The sequence below is a fragment of the Trichosurus vulpecula genome, chromosome 4, assembly GCF_011100635.1.
Source record: "Trichosurus vulpecula isolate mTriVul1 chromosome 4, mTriVul1.pri, whole genome shotgun sequence".
NCBI classification, from domain to species: domain Eukaryota; kingdom Metazoa; phylum Chordata; class Mammalia; order Diprotodontia; family Phalangeridae; genus Trichosurus; species Trichosurus vulpecula.
In genome coordinates, this window is record NC_050576.1 from 130538479 (window position 1) to 130557715 (window position 19237).

Below are 19237 nucleotides of genomic sequence, written 5' to 3' on the forward strand. Positions count from 1 at the left end.
TACATGACTTACCATGGTCAGAGAGGTAGGAAGTGGTAAAGCTGGGATTTGAACCCAGGTGCACCAACTCCAAATTCAACCCTCTGTTTACTATACCATTATATATTTACTGGGCTGCCTTTGGTATGCAGAACACTGTAATGTGCATATATGGGAATTCATTCACCTCTGCTATTTCTGGTGTCTACAATTAATACAAAATAATTAGCAACGACTGTATTTTTAAAAGTTATCTTATTTGTGTTTGTAGCATGTCTCCATCTACCAGGGTTAGGTCATCATTTTTTCTCACCTAACTTCCAAAATTAATACCTGAATTAATTTTACCAAACAGACAACATCCTGGTGTAATAAGGAGTATAAAACAGACCACAGATTTATCTATTGAACAACAGATCAATTTTATTGTTATACAGTAAACTATGGTTGAAACATGCAGTTTTAAAAGACTTAACTCATGCTAACATGCAATCCACCACCAGCACCACCAGGATAATTAGCTAAAGGGGGGAACTTTTCATACTGAAGGAAAGAAGTAATCACCACTTTTTGGAAAAAAAGTTTCAACCAAAGCATCAAACAATTTTTTCAGGGAAATGAGCTAGTGAAGAATGTAGTGAATGTTTATTTACCTAACAATGACTAAATGCCACATGTCACTTTACTATGCATATTTAAAATTCCATTTGAAGCTAGCAAATTAGACTTAATCAGGACTAAGTTCAGAAATTACAAATTAAAGCATATTGCTCAACAAGAAAAAACTACCACTGGTCTTTGTTATCAAAAATTATTAGAAAATCATTTTAACAGCATCACAAAATGTGTGAATTTGATTACAGAACACCTTAAACGCCACCTAATGCCTAAAGGTTTAAAATATCTGTTCTCAATAGCTTTGGTAAATATTTTAAACAAAAAAAAATATGTCTAATGACGTGCCTAGATTAGCAGTTCTCAGCTGCTGGATTCTTACCTTCACTTGCATAAGGGCAAAGGAAAAATAATTGTTAGGTTTCGGGGATTACTCCCATCTCATGGGAAGGGAAGAGGTGTGCCAGGGTAGTTTCCCATAAGCTACTTACACTATTACTCCTAGGAGAAGTGCAGTCTATTATTAGAATCGGTTAAAAGAGATAAAGTTATCTTTCAAAGCTCAATGATCTCTGTGAGCCATTATAAGCAATATAATTCATCATCAAAAGGCAACACTTGAGATAAATCAATTCAGAATTCAGTGTGTAATGCTAGCTGCTAAATTAAGACATGGTATTTACCACTGAGCAACTCAGAAACTGAGATTCTCATCAAAAAGTAAATGTATCCAATATTGGTCTGCATTCAACTTCTGAAGTTATTTTTTAAATGTAGTAATCCATTTCGATTAATACAACAAAGTAAATAAACTTGATAGCCCTCCTTTTAAGATTTCTGGCTTTACTTCTCATGTAAATGATGTCCATTATAAAAAGAACAGCTTCAGATAAGTATTGCTTGGGACAAAACTTTATGGAAGGCTGTCGTAAGAAACGCCTCATTGCTTGAAAGAAGGGCTAGGAGCACTGAGTTATCTGATTCATAAGGCTTTGGTTCTACTGACTGAGTTCCTATGGAGCTACTCTCAAACTAGGGTATTGGCTACTAGAAAGATAGTGGGCCAAAATATACATTTCTAAATAATTCTTCCAGAATTATAAGCAGTATGAGGTATGAATACAGATGACCATTGAAATCACAACACAATGGACATCAGCTTATTCACCAGCTAGGTAACTACAGGGGAAGAAATACAATTAAAAGTTTTTAATGAAGCTTCTGAGCTCTACCACTCTTAAAAATGAATTTTTTAAAAAGTTATGAAGTCAAACTTTATAAAATTTTTTTTGTGGTGATTACCAATCCACGTAAAAAAAGCTCAGCCCTATCCTGAATACATGTTATTAATGGATCTCAAATCACAAAGTCACAGCAGGATGATACCTGTGTAATGAATCATAGGACCTGTTGTCAAAAACAATCTGATTTTTCCTTGGAGAATCCCGTCTATGAAGGGGGAAAAACCATTTAAAAGGGTGTACAAGAGTATGTTCTGAAAGCTTTTGTTACGGTACTGTTTTACAGGCCTTACTCTTTGCAAGTTATACCAAATAAGGTTAAGGAGTAACAGAAGGCAATAATTTTAATACTGCCTTTCAACAAAAAATGAGAACTTAAAAATTTTTTATAAACATTGAAGAAACTCTACTTACTTTTCAATTTTAGTAGTAATTTCAATTTAGTAAGGCAAAAAACCCTGATGTAGAGATTATCTTTTTGGCAAATTGCCTTAAGAAAGCAACCTAACACCACCATAGATTAACCAAAATAAAAGCTTTTATGGATAGACTTTTCCAAATAATTAAGTATAAAGCTCTACACTTTAAAATACCAGTCAAGAATCTTTTAAACATGCATTCGATCAGGCAAAATTAGCTTTAACAAAAAGTACAGGTCCCATTTTCATCACATTTTGAACATACCACTCAGCAAAACACTTGATAAAAATCAAGTGAATGACTATGCATCAAAGAACCTTAAAGTTGTTTTAGGGACCTTAAACTCAAGTCAACAAAGTAAAAGTTGTTTTATCCTAAAGCATTTTTTTTCCCCTTCAATTTTTACTGTTGTTGGTTGACATTAAGTAGGGACTTGGGTAACATGTTAAATCACCACACACACACACACAAAAGGTCACTATATCCCTGTACTTCAAAAAGATGAGATACAATTTTACGTGTGTGTGTGTGTGTGTGTGTGTGTGTGTGTGTGTAATATCTGACATTCACACAGTTCTTTCAGGTTTACACAGCACTTTACCTACATTTTTTTATTTGATCCTCAGATATTAAGTATAATGAAACAGCATCATGAGTGCATGAACTCCTTTGTGAAGGGGTGGGAAGGGAAGGGGGAATGGAGTGGGGGAAGAGAGGGAAAGAAAGGAAGGTGGGAGAGAGAGAAGGTAGGGAGAGTCATGGGTGGGAGAGAGAATAGCAACAATAGACCAGGGAATCAGTCTATTCAATAAGCGTGTGCTCCAAAGTGAATGTGAAATGAATGTTTGCTTAACCCTCAGTCAGTGTCAGTTGTCCTGTTTCGCTCCTACTGTTCTTTGCTGTATGGGGTACAACTCTAGACCCCTCTCTTCATCACTGCCATGAAAAGTCTTTTCAGACTAGTTGTGCTAATGAGAGGAGAAACCAAAGCTGGCCTTCCTAATGACTCTGGCCAGCTAAAAAGCCCTTGCTATGTTCCTGAAGAAGAATTATGAGGCAGTTAACATCCTTGGCTAGAATCAAATTTATGCATAAATCCATTCCTCAAGTCTTTTAACTACTTTTGGTTTTGTTTATAAGTAGAAGTCCTGGTTCTAGATTGTTGCCAGATGGACTTTATGGGTAAGTCAAAGTCATTTCAAAGGTAACTCTGACTAGCCTTATATGCTTACTTTTTAGAACTTGATTCCCCTCCCCCCCTTTACACTACTGTGTTATAGGGGTGTGTGTGTGTGTGTGTGTGTGTGTGTGTGTGTGTGTGTGTGTGTAGCTATATATATATATGATTAGGAGGAAATATAGGTTAGCAGACTGGTCTGAAAGTGATGGGCCTATAGCCAGAGACAGAACCTGAACTTGGTCTTCTCCTGACTCCCAGATGTAGCACATTTTTCTACTATGGCAGGTAAAAAAAATCCTGATTTTCCAAAGGAAAATTTAAGAAAAATATGTAGGTCCCAAATCTATTAACAGTCTAAAACATTCTTTTAATTAAATCTTTTACCTATCAGGACACCTCTTAGGTCAGTAGTACAATTTTAAAACAACAAACCAAACAAAACAAAATATAACCCTAGTTCTATGATTCTGGTGGCAGGGGACTTTTCTCAGCCTCAGTTTCCTAGTCCATAAAATGAGGCATATATGTACTACCCACCTCACGGGGGTTCTGCGAAAAAACATAAGCTGTCATTGTATTAGTGGACAGGAAGGATTTTTTACTACTACATACATGTAAATGTACACACAACTGCATATGTGTGTGTATATACACACACACATACATTAAACGAAAAGGAAAAAGGAAAAATCTAATTCAATACAAAACATATTTGCAAAGTGCCTACTTTTTGCATGGTACACAGCTAAAATTCACTTCTGGATCATGTCTCACATGTTAACACATCTAATGAAAAAACTATAATAACACTTCTCTAAATGGTGAATTTTTAAAGCCCCTATCAAGAAACAGTCTAAATACTCTTAGAAATGCATGAAAATACATTTTTCTTTCGCTTAATGAAGCTAGTTACGCCACTCAATGAAACCAGAGGGGCATCTTTCAATGCCCCTCCTAAATTCCACAAGACTCAAATGATGCTCAATTTCAAGCAAAATAGCTATCCTAATAATGTCCTTCAACCATATTTGTCAATCCTAGCACTTTACAGAGAAGAATTATGTAAAAATAACTAGGCTTCCTGGGGGGAAAGACTCAGCTATGCACACAAGGCCCTGCGCTACCTATGAAAATCAGGAAGACAGGCTGCCTGGAAACCTTCAGTCCCACACATGGGGAGAGAGGACCTCACCCACATGAGATGAATCCTCAGAAGGTAATCCTCTACTGACTAAGGGCAGCCCATTCTCTAGCATGCAATCTAGCAACACGGATCTCATACTTTCAGACCAACAATCGACACTGTGTGACTAGTGATAGCCTTTCGGCATTATCTTTTAAAAGACCACTTCATTTTCTTGAAATCAAGAAAATCTCATTGGCCTCATACATTGTTACAAAAAGCATATAAACCATCTAGAAGGCACTTTAATAAGACACCTGGAAAACAGGTAGAACAGTCTTTAGCACTGGGTAGGAATATTGTAACACCTGATCTTTTAGTTACTATACTTAAATATACTTAAATGCAGGCACCTTATAATATCTCAGAAAATACAAATGTACTAAAAGATTGTGTAACAGATTTGCTACATGATACAGAACCAGATCTTGATATTCTTGATAAAATAAGGATACCATCTGACGGTCATACAAATACAATAAATATGCTGATTAATTACATTTTGGAGACTTAAAACAGAAAAAAAAAATTTGGTCAAAAGCATTTTACTCACAATTGAAAGGGTTCTGGGAACTTCAACAATTGTGTCAGACAATAGTATCAACCTGCCTCTTGCAAAAGAAACCACTCACAAAGAAAAGCCTAAAAAATCTGGGTCCAGGCTTAACATGTACCTGATTCATGAAGATTTCAAGATATATGTCTTATGCTTTCCTCTAGCCTAGATTTCTAAAATCAGAAGTTGTGTGTCTCACCTGGAGTAAAATTAGGCAAAAAGCTCAAGAGTTTCCCTTCAGAAAGGCCACAACAAAGTATTTTGTGAAAGAATAATATCTTTCAAGGAATTCTGTTTTCTGACAGAGGTAAAAGAACGAGAATTCTATCACAGCCAAGGGAATTTCATTCTTTCAGGATGAAAGCTACAATATGCTACTAAATAGAATTCCACAGAAAAAGAATGCTATTTTTTAGGAGGGGGGGAAGGAGGAGGAAATGATGAAAACAAACACTTGTGTGGTATACATGAAGTAGCACACCAACTTCTGCTAATAAGTATCAATTGATTGCTTTCTCTCCCTCATTATCCACATCACTAAATCTATTTAATCTAAAAGACTTTCCTATTTTAAACAGAAGTTTTTTACAAAACTACTTTTAAAGTTTCTCAGGCAGTATGACACACCATTTTAAAACTGTTACTTATACAAACAATAGTACCTGGAGATAACAGGTGACTTGCTGCCGTTCATTGTATTAGTTCTTTCCCAAGGTTTTCTTGTTGGTTCTTTAAAAAGGAGACACACACACAACCAAAACATAAAACACAAGTTTTCAGAAACATTTTAAAATTTAAAATACAAATTACTTACCATATTTATACAAAAATGAAAACAACCATGTTTTAATTTGACATAAGTCAAAGGCAAGATTTCCATTCTGATTAAGACTTATAATAAAATTTTCATATCTGTAAAATCAAGAGCTGGAGATCCTTTCATAAAGTTCCTCTAGCTCTAAATCCTATGATCCTATTGATTACTTTGCTGTTCCCACTTAAGACTAGAACTTGGAATAAACTAAGTATAACAATGGATACAGGATAAACTAGATATAAAATACATGTTAAAATTTTAAAAGTTATTTTTACTGGTTTTACCATAGGCAGCTAGAATTCTCTTTAATCTTTTCCATTATGCAGATGGTCCTAATTATTTTTTATCAGAACAGTATTTAAACAAAATACAATAAGAGGGGCTGTCATCCCACTAAAGGAGAATATTGATGCCTGCTATAATGTTGTGCTCCTGCTGATGCAGACATCAAATTAATTAAGCTCTAATTAAGTTACTCAATTCAAAAACTGATACTTATCTCAATTTTAAAATATTTTATGCCATCAATGACTTAGGCTAACTGACCCAAAATGTACATTGCCAAAGAGTAACACTAAAAAAATTAATCCAAGTTAAAATTAATGATGTAGAACAAAAATCAGATTTAGAGTAGGAGTTCTTAATTTTGGGGTCATAGATCCCCTCTCAGAATAAAATGTTTTAAAATTATGTGTGTGCGTGCGTGTGTGCGTGTGTGTGTGTGTGTGTGTGTACACATAATTACAAAGGAAACCAATTATACTGAAATACAGTTATTAAAATGTATTGTCCTATCGGTATAGCAGTTTGATGTCATTCCTGAAGATGAACAAAAAAGGTTTCCTCAAGACTAAGAATTACAAATATCCTGTGAAAATACCCTGCTTCTGACTCTTAAACATGCAATTAAGAAACTATTAGCAGGACAATGTCTATCTTAAATTGATTCTAAGCTCTTCACTAGAAAAATGCAGTTTCTGAGAAGGATAAGGATATATCATTTCCATTATTGTACAAGGAAGAAACTTCTAAAATAAGGAAAAGGGCAAGAGAAAATGACTTGTGTATGGAAACCAGGTACCGTAGAGAGCATCAAGTACAACAAAGAAATTGGAAGAGAAAAGAGGACTGACAACATAAGGACAGTAACGACCCAATAATGAAATCTATAGCATCATCTAGCAATACACAAATACACAAAGTATGGGCAAAAAATAAAGTGAATTAGAAAACCTATTACAAGAAGGCAAGGGTGATCTGACAGCTATCACTGAGACTTGTTAGCCTGAGACACGACTGGAATATAGCTCTGGAAGAATACGTGGATGGCAGCTGGGTGTCCTTAAAAGATATAGGCAAAGGAGGGAACCTTGACATCCAAGCAGAGCTTGGAGTAAGGAGGAACAGCAACAATACTATTATAGCGTTATATACTACAGACTATCTAGACAAAAAGAGGAATTCGGGGAGGTGTTTGGGAAACCCATCACAAACCATATGTTGGGGAGGACTTCCATTATCTGAAAATCTTATTAGAGACCTTCCTCTGCCAAAGGCAGAGCAGCTAACAATTTTTTAAATTCGCTTTACCAATAATTTCAACCTTCAAAAGGCGGAGGAAGTGACTAAGGACACTATGGTATGCTGAGCTGGACCTGACTCTGGACAATACAGATCGATCACTCACATTCATTAAATGCTTGGTCGGTTAGTTCCGAGTACTGTGTTAGAAGCTGAAGAAACAAAGAAAGGCAAAAACAGTCACCGGCCCCTAGAAGCTCATGTACTGATGGGAAAGACAACATGCAAATAAATAAATAGGTGCATTCAAGACAACGTAGATGAAAGATAAGGCTCAAGGGGATGGAGGCATAGGGAAAAATCTGCAGCTTTGTGGTATCTGAACTGAGTCTTGAAAGAGAACAATCTAGGCCTGAGAGTATGGTCAAGGGAAACGTGCAAAGACAGGGAAAAACGTTTGAGGAAGAGCAAGTAGGACAGTGTCATTATTCAAGAGTGGAGGGAAGTAAAGTGTGAGAACACCAGAAAAGAAGGAAAAGCCAGGTTGTGAAGATCCTTAAATGTCAACAGAGAACTTTCTAATGGTCCCAGAGGTAGTAGGGAGTCATTAGAATTTACTGAGCTGAGGTGGGGTGGGGGTAGAGGGAACACGGTCAGACCAACACTTTGGCAGCCCTGTGGAGGATAGATAAAATGATGAGGCAAGGAGATCAATCTATTGGAGTAGTCCAGGCCACAGGTTATGAGGACAGAAATTGGAGTAATGGGAATGTAAATGGAGAGAAGGAGGTGTGAGCAACGCTGTAGAGAAAGAGAACCAGGACCAAACAGACTTAGGCATCATATGAATAGAGATTAGAAGTGAATCCACGGGAGTTAGATTCACCAAGAGAGATAATATGAAGAGGAAAAAACAAAACAAAACAAAACAAGGAGCTAGAACCAAGCCTTGGGAGATATCCTCATGTGGGAATTATGACAAGGATGAAGATCCAGAAAAGGAGACTAAGAAGGTGCAAGGAGATGATCCAGAAGGTGAAGGTAATCAACAGTATCAACTGCTATAAAGAACTGGTAAAGGGTGAAGATTAAGAAAAGTCTCAGACTGAGCAATTCAGATCATTAGTTATGTTGGAGAGAGCAATTCAAGTTGAAAGTTAAATTTGAAAGCTATATTGCAAAAGGTTTAGAAGAAAGTGGAGAACAAGTAAAGATGAGTTTTTCAAATAAGTTAGCAGAAAAGTCAAGGAGAGGCAGAATAGGGGGAGAAAACAAATAAGCCACATGCAAGATTAATAGAAAATAGTCAAAAGAGGAAGGACAGAAGTGGAAAAGGATGGCCTCAAATTTCCACACCCTCTCACCCCACCAACCTTGGTGAAGTATGAAGTAAGGTCCTAAGTGAGAGGGTAGGAGTAAGGAGTATCATGGGAGGCCCAAGAGATGAGAATGTGTGGAACAGCCACTGTGGAAGGTGAGATGAATCAATTAGGGGGAAGTGAAGGATTGTCTTGCTGTAATGAGGGTCCAGCTAAGATTAAAGAACAAAATTTATAGTGGACCTAATTAGCACAATTTTATGACTTCCTCATCTCCATTTAGTAGCATGTATATTGAAGTAAAGGAAGTAGATGCTGAAAGTAATTCAGAGTTGACGTTTAAGAAATTATGATTGGTGACTAGATATGGGGGGGGGGAGGTGATTTAAGAGCAGGGAATGGTACAGAGTTGAACAGATTCACCATTGGGTTAAAATTGGGACCAGAGAAGAGAACAGCCCATTATAATGAGGGGTTTGCCAGGTATAGGGAAAGACAGAATGATAAAAGATTATGATGAGAACAGAATTTCAGAATTCATGAACATAGAAGTGGAAGGAGATGACAAAATCAAGGTTATGATCATTTCTTTGTGCAGCTGAGGTGGAAAAGAACAACTAATGGAAATTCAGTAGATTAGGAACTAGGAAATAAGATAATTTGAGGGAAAATATATATATATGTAAGTTGAAGAACCCTAATATGAAAGCAGGAGTCAGAGTAGAGAGAAAGGCAGGTAGCTAGCAACTGAATTCAGTGAGAAAGAAGTGAGAATGACTTGGGACATGATAGATAATGGGTAGCACGGTCTAGACATTTAGACATTCTTAGAAGAGGAGAAGCTGCTAAAAGTTATTAGGAGACTCTGAAAGTATCAATTGTGAGCAAGGAATACTGCAACTCCCCCAATATGGCCAGTGAAGTTGGGGGTGGAAAGGTGAGGATGAGAGAAAATGAAGCTTGTGCTGGAAAGGTAAACAACGTTGCCAGGTGGAGGGCAGATCTCAGTGAGTCCCAGAAGTTGGGAGAAATGTGAAAAGTAAGTGTTTAAGATGAAAGAAAGGAAAGTTTTTGTTAACTATGGAACAGGCATTCCACAGGGCACAGTGGAAGGAATGGACAGATGTGGAGGATACTGGAAAAGTAGGGTTGAGGGGCTTAGAAATTAGGGAACTGAACTCAAGTAATATGTTTAGAAAAGTCAGGAACGCTAGGGTAAGTAATCATTGTATTGAAGAATGTGATAGAAGAAAGGAGAACCAGATATAATCTTATATGTCTTAGATTTCTAAGAGAAGATTTCATGGAGGAGTCTGTTAAAAAGGAAGCAAAAAAGCTATGTGGCACAGTGAGTAGAGCATCAGCCCTGGAGTCAGGAGGACCTGAGTTCAAATCTGGTCTCAGACACTTGACACACTTACTAGCTGTGTGACCCTGAGCGAGTCACTTAACCCCAATTGCCCTCCCTTGCTCCCTCCAAAAAAAAAAAAAAGAATAAAATTCTGAACAAACAAGGAGAAATTATTTTAATGAAAAAGGTGTCACTGCTAATATGGATATACAGAAAATTCATCAGGCATTCAGATTTTTTTTTAAATGGTATTAGATGGAAGGACATTTAATGAGGATGAAGACAAAAAGATAAGAGATTGTGGGAAGAAGTATGCCAGAAGTACTAAGAGCTAGAATGAAGTGAGACTGGCAATAAATGCCAGAAAAAAAACCACCAAAAATAATTTTAAAAATTGCTTTTATACGTATATGGGAGTTGGCAAGAGAAGAATCAAAGAAAGGACAGAAATAATGCTGAATAGGGGGGCACAGTAACGAACAAGAATGGTGGCATTGCTCAACAATTACTCTGTTTCTGTTTTCTAAGGAAAATGATCCATGGACTAGGAAGGACAGATCACAAAATGGGTTAGCAGGGAATGGAAACTCAAGATGAGTGAAGAGACAGTATCTCATTGCCCTCAATAAGCTCAACTCATTAGACCCAGAAAAACTACATTTAAGATACTGAAAGAACTGGTAGATGTGATTAGAGTCACTGTTGACAATCTTCAAATGACCTTGGAGAATGAGACAGGTGATGACACAGAGCTAGAGAAGAGGAAATGTCCCAATTTTCAAAAGGGAAAAAGGTGGAGTTTGAAAAGTATAAGCCAGTTTACTTGATTTGTATTCCTGGCAAAATTTTACGACACAGTATTAAAGGGATGCTTTGTGAGCAATTAGAAAGGGAGGTAATGATCACTAAAAGCCAGCATGACTTCATTACATACAAGTAATACCAGACTTCATTTCACAGCATCATATATTTAGAGAGAAAAAGAAAATAAGATTATTTTAACATAAACTCTCAAGCATAATTCTCAGCTTTCTTCATTTTATGGGGGTGGGAGACAGAAGTCATTTGACCATACTCACAAAGGTAGCAAGTAGCAGAGGAAGAATTTGAATCCAGGTTCTCTGACTCTAAACTCAATGTTCTCATCATCACAAAAAAATTTCCTTTTTTTGGTAGGGTGAGATGAGTGGGATATTAGAGACATATTATACTATGGCCAAGCGTAAAGAAAATTGGAAAAACGGGGCAGGGGTGGGGGGAAGATGGAGAATGCTTCAAAGGAGGTAAAACTTCAATGGGGTCTTGAAGTATAGGTAGAATCTGAATAAGTGGTAAAGACAGAGTGCTGGATTGGAAGGGAGAAATGATAAAGGCCAATCTTCAATCCAAACCTAAATATTCAGACTAATGTTTACCTGCATAGTCAATTCTTTATTAACCACTTTACTGATAACTAGATAGATGAAAAGGAATTGAAAACCCCTGTTAAGGTAAATTTTTAGTCTCAAGTTCAAAAGATTATTTCTATAGTTTCTATTTGTAGTGAAGTGAACAGATATAAATCACAACTGTCTTTTTCTTTTGAGGAGGTTTTAATTTGGAAATCTTTGTCACCTTGTCCCATCCCCAACCAGTCAACATGTCAGCTGCATATGGCTTCGAAGATTTAAAAGAAGATATAGTGATATCAGTTTGACTGGCACTTACCAGGTGTGCTTGTTGAAGAGGTCTTAGAACCTGAAGGTTCTGTATCTTCCTGAATAAAATGGAAAGCGTGTATCACTCATCAAATCTACTGAAAACGTAGCCTTTAAAAGTCCTCTGATTACACTTAACTCTCTTCTCACTTGTCTCTTTTCATCTCATCTTTCCTGTCTTATTTTTGTTGAGCCTTACTATCTCTTAGTCCCATTTCTACATTCTTTCTCTTCTCTTCCCATGTGTTCTCATGGCTTTGATTTGGATCTAATTTCTGAGTTCAATGGTGGCAAAGTCAAATACAACAGGCAAGGCTAAGGTAGTTTTAGCATTAATGCCCCCAGTCACAAAATGCTAGCATAGTCACAAAATATTAGGGCTGAAAGTAATCTTCAATGTCATCTAAGTTCATCTCATCTCATTTTATAGATAAAGAGACTGAAACAGAGGAAGGTTAAATTACTTGCCCACCATTGCTAAACAATAGCAGAACTCAAGTTTTGAGGCTCAATCTTCTGTTTTTATATCATACTGACAATTAACAGCAGACAGCCGACAATTCACTTCATAACAAATTTAACAAGAACTGAGAAATAATATCCAACATTTTAAACAATATTGACATACTGCACGGACAAATAGAATCTGATAAAATCCATTCCTAACTGACTCACATTTAAATGATCTTTATATGACTCCTTTAATAACCATATTTTCTGACTTCAGGTATTAAAACAAAGTGTATCATGTTGACCAACTTACAGTTTTATCCTCCTTCGGTTCTGTTTCTATTGTTGATCCCTTTTCAGCAATTCTTCTTCTAGAATGAACCAAAACCAAACAAAATCATCTATCTCTTAATATAAAGAACATTCTCAAATAAAGGAGGTTCTAGCTAGTAAAAAAAAATAGTAATTGTAACAAATCTCATTTTCAAATGGTCTCTTCTAGACACTGGTATTAAATAATCAAGTTCTCAACTTACCTCCTGGCCAGCAGGGCACTCATTTCTTCCATTAAGCCACTACCACCTAAAGGAAGTGGTCCATTTCCACGACTTGTGTCTGTTTTAGCTGAAGTCGAGTTCGCTCCTATAGCACTTCCTCCACTTGGACTAGAGGAGTCCTCAACCTTAATGAAGATATATACATATAGGTATATAACAAATTTCTAAGTGCTACATTTGTTCATAATCTAGTTCCAAAACAGAACAACTGACATTTCACAACAGCACATGAGAATCAAGTGTATTCTGGACACTGTTTAACAAGCAGAGCGAGGCATCAGTGACTCTTATTGACTACTGGAATCATTCTTTATACAACAAATTCACTGAATAACAGTATTTGATAATAAAGAAGAAAAAAATGGAGATGTATTTACCCGTGAAACTTTCCTAAGTTTGGCTCCAGCAATTGCAGCTGCAAGTCCAGTTAAAGGGCGATTGTCTTCTGATATGTATGCCACAGAAAATCCTGAGGCAGGAAGTGGAGGAGCAGGGGGTGGTAGAGGAACAGGAAGGGGCACTTGATTAGGAAGGGGTGGTGGAGGTGGTGGAGGAGGTGGCCCAGAAGATGGAAGTGGGGGTGGGGGAGGTGGACCAGGGGGAGGTGGGAGTGCCCCTGAAGTCTGGGCTGGACCAGGAGGAAGTGGTGGAGGGGGAGGTGGTGCAGGTGGTCCCAGGACAACACCTAATAAAAAGAAGTATTACAAAGCATATAAGCAAGATGGCTAATAAGAAATGTTATTTGCAAGTGTCTGGAATGTAATAAAAACTGAAATAACACAAATTAAATTATCATACATATGTGTTCAATGTTATGATTAGGAAAGGCCTTTACAAGTGGTTGAAAATTTCTATTCCATAAAGCAGACTCCCAATAATACTAATACAACAGAAGAAGTTATCTAAATAAACATTTTGTGAATGGGAAAAAGACATGTCCACCTGATGTCAAAAAGAAAAACCACCAGTTACTTATAGGAAGTAGCGTCTAAACTCAAATGATCTATCGAAACGTCCAAAATGATTTTTTTTTTAGCCAGTCAGTTTTCATACTGAAGGGAAGAGTTTCATACAGATAGCCAAAATGACCTGATTGAAGTCACATGTAAGGCAAACAGGGGTTGTCATGTCATTGCTTTGGCAGTGTTCTTACAAAAATATGGTCAAGAGGACTTAGGTTCAAACCTCAGGAGTGAAGTCATGACCAAGACCAGTTGCAGCAGAGTATCCTTTACTTAATTCTGCACAAACTTGATACAGCTATTTATTTACTTAAATGTGGGTCAATGAGAATTTACTAGTGATATAATGGGATGAACAGTGCTTTAAAAGCCACTTGCTACAACCTTACTTACAAAAGACTGCTACTTGAAGTCTTGTTCTTAAGACATAAACTTCCCCATATCCCTTCCAGCCTAACTATATGCACATCTAGGGTGAAAACCATAGTGGACACCTAAAGCAGAATATAGAATGCCCTAGCAACTAATTTTTGACTACCCAAAGGGTTATCTGGCCTCAAATACTTCCTGCTTCTTTTCAATGCTCCATAAGAAAACTAAAAGCAGAACAAAGAAAAACAACATTTTGGAACCAAATGAAACATTATGGCTGTCTCATATAGCCATAATCTAAATGTCTGAAATGAGCAATAAGAATCATCTGAATCTGCAAAGAAATCTGCTAATGGTTATTTAACACCAATATAAAACAACAACAAAGAAATTAGCCAAAGGGATGAGTGTAAAAATTAATTTTTTAAAAAAAGACTTTTCTGTCTGAAAGAACAGGATGAAAATGACATTTTAAGTTTATAAAATCATGAAGCATATTGGCAGGGCACCCAGGCATATAATCCTAGAACACAAGATTATAATAATGCCCCTTCAGATCTAAAGAGGTGTATTTTAAGATAATTGACAAATTATATTTTATACAATGATAAATTTGTTGATATCATTGCTTCCAAGTTATATGTGATGAAAATAGCAATTGGTTTAATGAAATGTAAGATAAATTCATGGGTCAATACACAACATATTGTGGAAATTAGCTAAGTCTGGGGCAGATCCCTAACTTTCTGAGGCTGACCTGGAGAGCAAATGTACCATCATTCAAAGCACGCTTTTGGCGATGGGACAAATATTCCTGCCTGTGACGAGACAGAGGATTGATCAGGCTGACTGTATAGCACTGCCTATGTGTTTTAAAGACATTAATGAATAAACTAATCAAAATAAAAACATGCATGTCACAAAAGATATAGGAAGGTAGCCAAGTCGCTTGCTTTTCATACACATTTTTAAATTCATGCTATGAAGCTGAATTTACTGTAAGCACCTTCACTGCAAACCTACTAAACAGCTTAGGTCAACAAACACTTTGAATTTCCTTAATATACTTCACAGGGACAGAGACAGACATCCATAATGGATCTCTGCTTTCACTGGTAGAGGGAAGCTGCTGCTGAGGGAATTCCTGCTACCACTTCTATTTGAGCACTTTATGTACAGCCTGTAGTCAGAGTGGGGAGAGGCGGAGGAATTTGTCCAAGGTTAAACAGCCATGAGAAGTCAGAAGCAGAATGCGAATTCAGGTTGTTCTGGGTCTGAAGTCAGCTCTTGAACCACGATGTCATGCTGCCTTTTTGACATACTTCATAACTAAAAATATTCTAATCTATGAAAGCTTTATTTTTGTATCTGATGGACATATCCATAATTTTTCTCATAAAAACTATCAGGAGCAAGTTTTATAGTTTATAACTTTATATAGTACTTTAAAAATATAAGCAAATATATTAAAAATGAAAATGTAGAGGCAGGCAATGGCACTTCAGTGGTATAACTAAAGTCTGGATTTACTCAGTCATAGAAACCCATAAAAGCCTCCCTTCACATTACAGGTTATTTTTATAATATATAAGACCTCCAAAATGTATTTTAATATGCATAGACAACTTGGGAATTAAGTACTAAAAATTAACATGAAAATTAACAACGGCATTAAGAATAACCTGCTATTTCAACATTGAGGTATCAGTACTACATTCACAACATGCAAAAAAAATCTCCTAATTCACATTTACATCTTATATTTAAATGAAACATTATTATTACTGCTACCAGCTCATTGTAGTATATTTTTACAATGGAGCATAGTGGATACAACACTGGGATAGGAATCTCGATATCTGTGTACCAGGCCTGCCACTTATTTGCTTGTGTCTTAAGGCAAGCCAAGTTTGCTCATTTGTAAACCAGTGGGGTAACATGAAGTGGTAGTGATAGAGGTTGACTAGATAATCTCTTTAACATTCCATAAAGCTATAACATTTTAAGAAAGCATTTTCCTCATCCTTCAAGGCAATTATTAAACTTGTCGATATCCAGTGATTAGTTAATTAGCAGCAAAAAAAGAAAGCCTTACCCTGCTGGGTCGGAGTTTCGATCGGCTGAGAGGCTGCCTGCAAGGCTGGCTCAGAAGCAGAGGAGTCTCCCAGCACAGAGTTTAGAGAAGTCTCAACAGAGGCAGGGGCAGCTGCAGAGGGAGAAGGGAGAACACTAGGCTTGGATGAGGGAGTTGAGGCAATAGGGGTGCTTGGAGGAGGAGAAGCTTGAGGTCCAGAGTGGGACAGTGGCGGAAGGGAAGGCAGTGGAGGTGCTGGAGGTGGTGGTGGCGGAGGTGGAGCTGCTGGACCTGAGGTAGACGGTGAAGGTGCTGGATATATTACAGAATCAGGAAGCCCATCGGGTGCAGTAGGTGACGGAGGCATTTGGGGCAACGGATTAGAAACACAAACAGGGAGAACGGGCCTTGGACCAGTGGCTTTGCCTGGAGGGCTGCTAATCATAACTGGAGGCGATGGAGGGAGGGGTGCAAAGTTTGAAGCAGACCAGGCAAAAGGCTTCGTAGCTGGAGGCTGAGAAGGGGGTGCATTCACAGGAGAAGAAGGTCGAGAGTTTTTGTTCAGAGGACGAGGAACTGTAGCATAATGGGGCAGAACAGGGTGGAAGGCTGAACCTAAAGAGGTTGCAAAACGTGTCGCTGAGTGTCGTAGTGGTGGTGTAGGGGGTGTGGAAGTAGGTGGTATAGAGGTCACTACAGCATAATCAGGAGTGGCATCTGACACTGGAGCTGAGATGACTTTAGCATATGATGGAGGAGGTGCTGAAGGAGGCTGGCAACTGGAATATTCAGGAAGTGGAGCACTATACAGGGAGTTGTCGAAAGATGGAGCTGGACAGAAGATGGAAAGCAGCAGCAAAAGACAGGATAAAAAAGAGAAAGAGAGAAAAAGGGAGCTAATGAAGCAACAAAACCAGCATTCAAACAAAACGTATAAATGTAGACTACAGTTAGTACCAGAGGATTAGGCATATGTGAAAGTTATTATTAGAAAAGTTTGTCAATAGCTACTTTTACTTTTAGCCATTTTCAGTATTTTATTTTATAAATAAATCTTGAAATCTGGAGCAGAACAAACTTTTTGTTTTATGTTTCTCAACAATGAAGCTAAATGATTATATATATATATATATATATATATATATATATATATATATATATATATATATAATAAGACCTTTTTTTCTTTTTTAGTTAAAAATTCTGAACCTGCCATTATGAAGTCTACCAAAAGGATAGAAAAATTATATAAGTAAAAATAAGCTTTCTCAAACAAAAACAAAAAACCCCAGTAAATTGGCAGAAATTTGCACAAAGAGAAACTTTCTTCTCAATGTTTATGTATAACTCCTTAGCTGTCTAAGCTATTCATTGTTGATAGAGCAAAACTGACAGTATTAAGAAACAAAATATCTCTGAATACAATTTTTAAAATTAATTTTGTGAAACCTTGTTAAATCTATAATACGACTGTTTCAAAATGCCCTGCATTCTGAATTTTAAATGATTTCAACACATTACTATTTTTAATCAGGAAGTACTGAGAACTGTAATGAATTCGAAGAATTTTTACTAGATATGTATGGGGGGGCACACCCACAAAAGTCTTCGGTGGTTTAAAATTGTACTAAGACTTTTGGGAAACCTGGCATTTACCTATATCCATATGTTTTAAACTTGAGTTAGCTGCAACAACTTTGGATTTACAAGATGACAAGCTTATTTTTTACTAAAAACACAATCCTGGAAAATATTTAGGGAGCTATATCCATAATCATTAATGTAGTAAATATATTCTCACTCATAAGTTAAGGTAACCTTCATAGATACCAGGGTACAATCTAGCAAACTACATTCTCCGTCACACTTCACTCTGCTATCACAGTGTCCAAGAAGATCTAGTACAATTTCACAGACTGGGAATTCATGACCAGCTTAACCAATCCAAAACATTGTTCCGTAACACAATAACACCCTATATCCAAATCAGGAATCCAAATTAGGACAACACCAGACTAAAACTTTCTATATTGCTTATCCCAGTCTCCCAACAATATAAAAAGCATAGAAAAGAAAAAAATCTGATGCTTACACTTACAACTTACATTTCTAACAAACTCTCTGCTTCATGGTATTTATTCCCAAATTCATTTCAATGGCCAGAAGCCAAATACTCCAACCAAATCTCAGGTGCCAAAGAACAGACTCATGCATAGACTTCTTACCAGCGTTGGACACTCTTCTCTCTCTCTCCCACTCCAGCTGCTCCCTTTCTAACTGCTCTTGCCGCTCTCTGTCGTGTCTCTCCCGTTCAAGCCTTTCTCGTTCCAGGCGTTCTTGCCGCTCTCTTTCAAGCTGTTCTTGCTCCATCCTCTCCCTTTCGAGTCTCTCCCTCTCTAGCCTCTCTCTCTCCAACCTCTCTCGCTCGATTCTTTCGCGCTCCAGCCTCTCCCGCTCCATCTCCTTCTGACGCTGCTGTTCTTGTAGTTGCCTGGAAGAAAAAGAAAAACAGAAAAAACTGAAAACAGGGATCCACCAACTAAAGCTGATGATCAGTTACAAGGTGTTGAGGCTGAACTACCTGGTGACAGATTGGAGAGGGAGAAGATGAAAGAAAAGAAGAGAGGACAATAGTCGCACAGAGGTGCCCCATTAGAAACACACAATCTCCCACCATATGGGCTAGGAAATTGTTCTGTGAACTAGTTCCAGACAGAGGAGGTGAGTAAGGAGGGAAGGGAGGGAGAGAAGGAAGCGCCTCACAAATATGTCAACTAAGCCTTGCAACAATCCTTGGAGGCAAATGCTATTACAATCCACATTTTGAGGCAGATACAGGTAAAATGACCTGCCCAGAATCATACAGCTAGTAAGTGTCTGAAGCCACACTGGAATTCAGGTCTTTTAAGTCTCCGAAATTCAAAACTATAATAATCAGGGAAA

At 37.3% G+C, this 19237-nt stretch overlaps 1 protein-coding gene across 6 annotated transcripts in view; it reads right to left on the reverse strand.

The window, feature by feature from the left end:
- ENAH (ENAH actin regulator) overlaps positions 1-19237 on the reverse strand; it is a 151937-nt gene that overhangs the window by 7564 nt on the left and 125136 nt on the right. For 2 of the 6 annotated variants that reach the window (XM_036754700.1, XM_036754703.1), the window contains 8 exons: positions 18520-18785; positions 16316-17125; positions 13264-13571; positions 12866-13011; positions 12643-12700; positions 11890-11938; positions 5837-5903; positions 1981-2043 (listed from right to left, as the gene is read on the reverse strand). In XM_036754700.1, coding sequence (XP_036610595.1) covers positions 1981-2043; positions 5837-5903; positions 11890-11938; positions 12643-12700; positions 12866-13011; positions 13264-13571; positions 16316-17125; positions 18520-18785 — 1767 coding nt within the window. The remainder of the gene's footprint in view (positions 1-1980; positions 2044-5836; positions 5904-11889; positions 11939-12642; positions 12701-12865; positions 13012-13263; positions 13572-16315; positions 17126-18519; positions 18786-19237) is intronic. The other 4 variants (XM_036754704.1, XM_036754705.1, XM_036754701.1 and 1 more) reach the window with 4 other exon arrangements.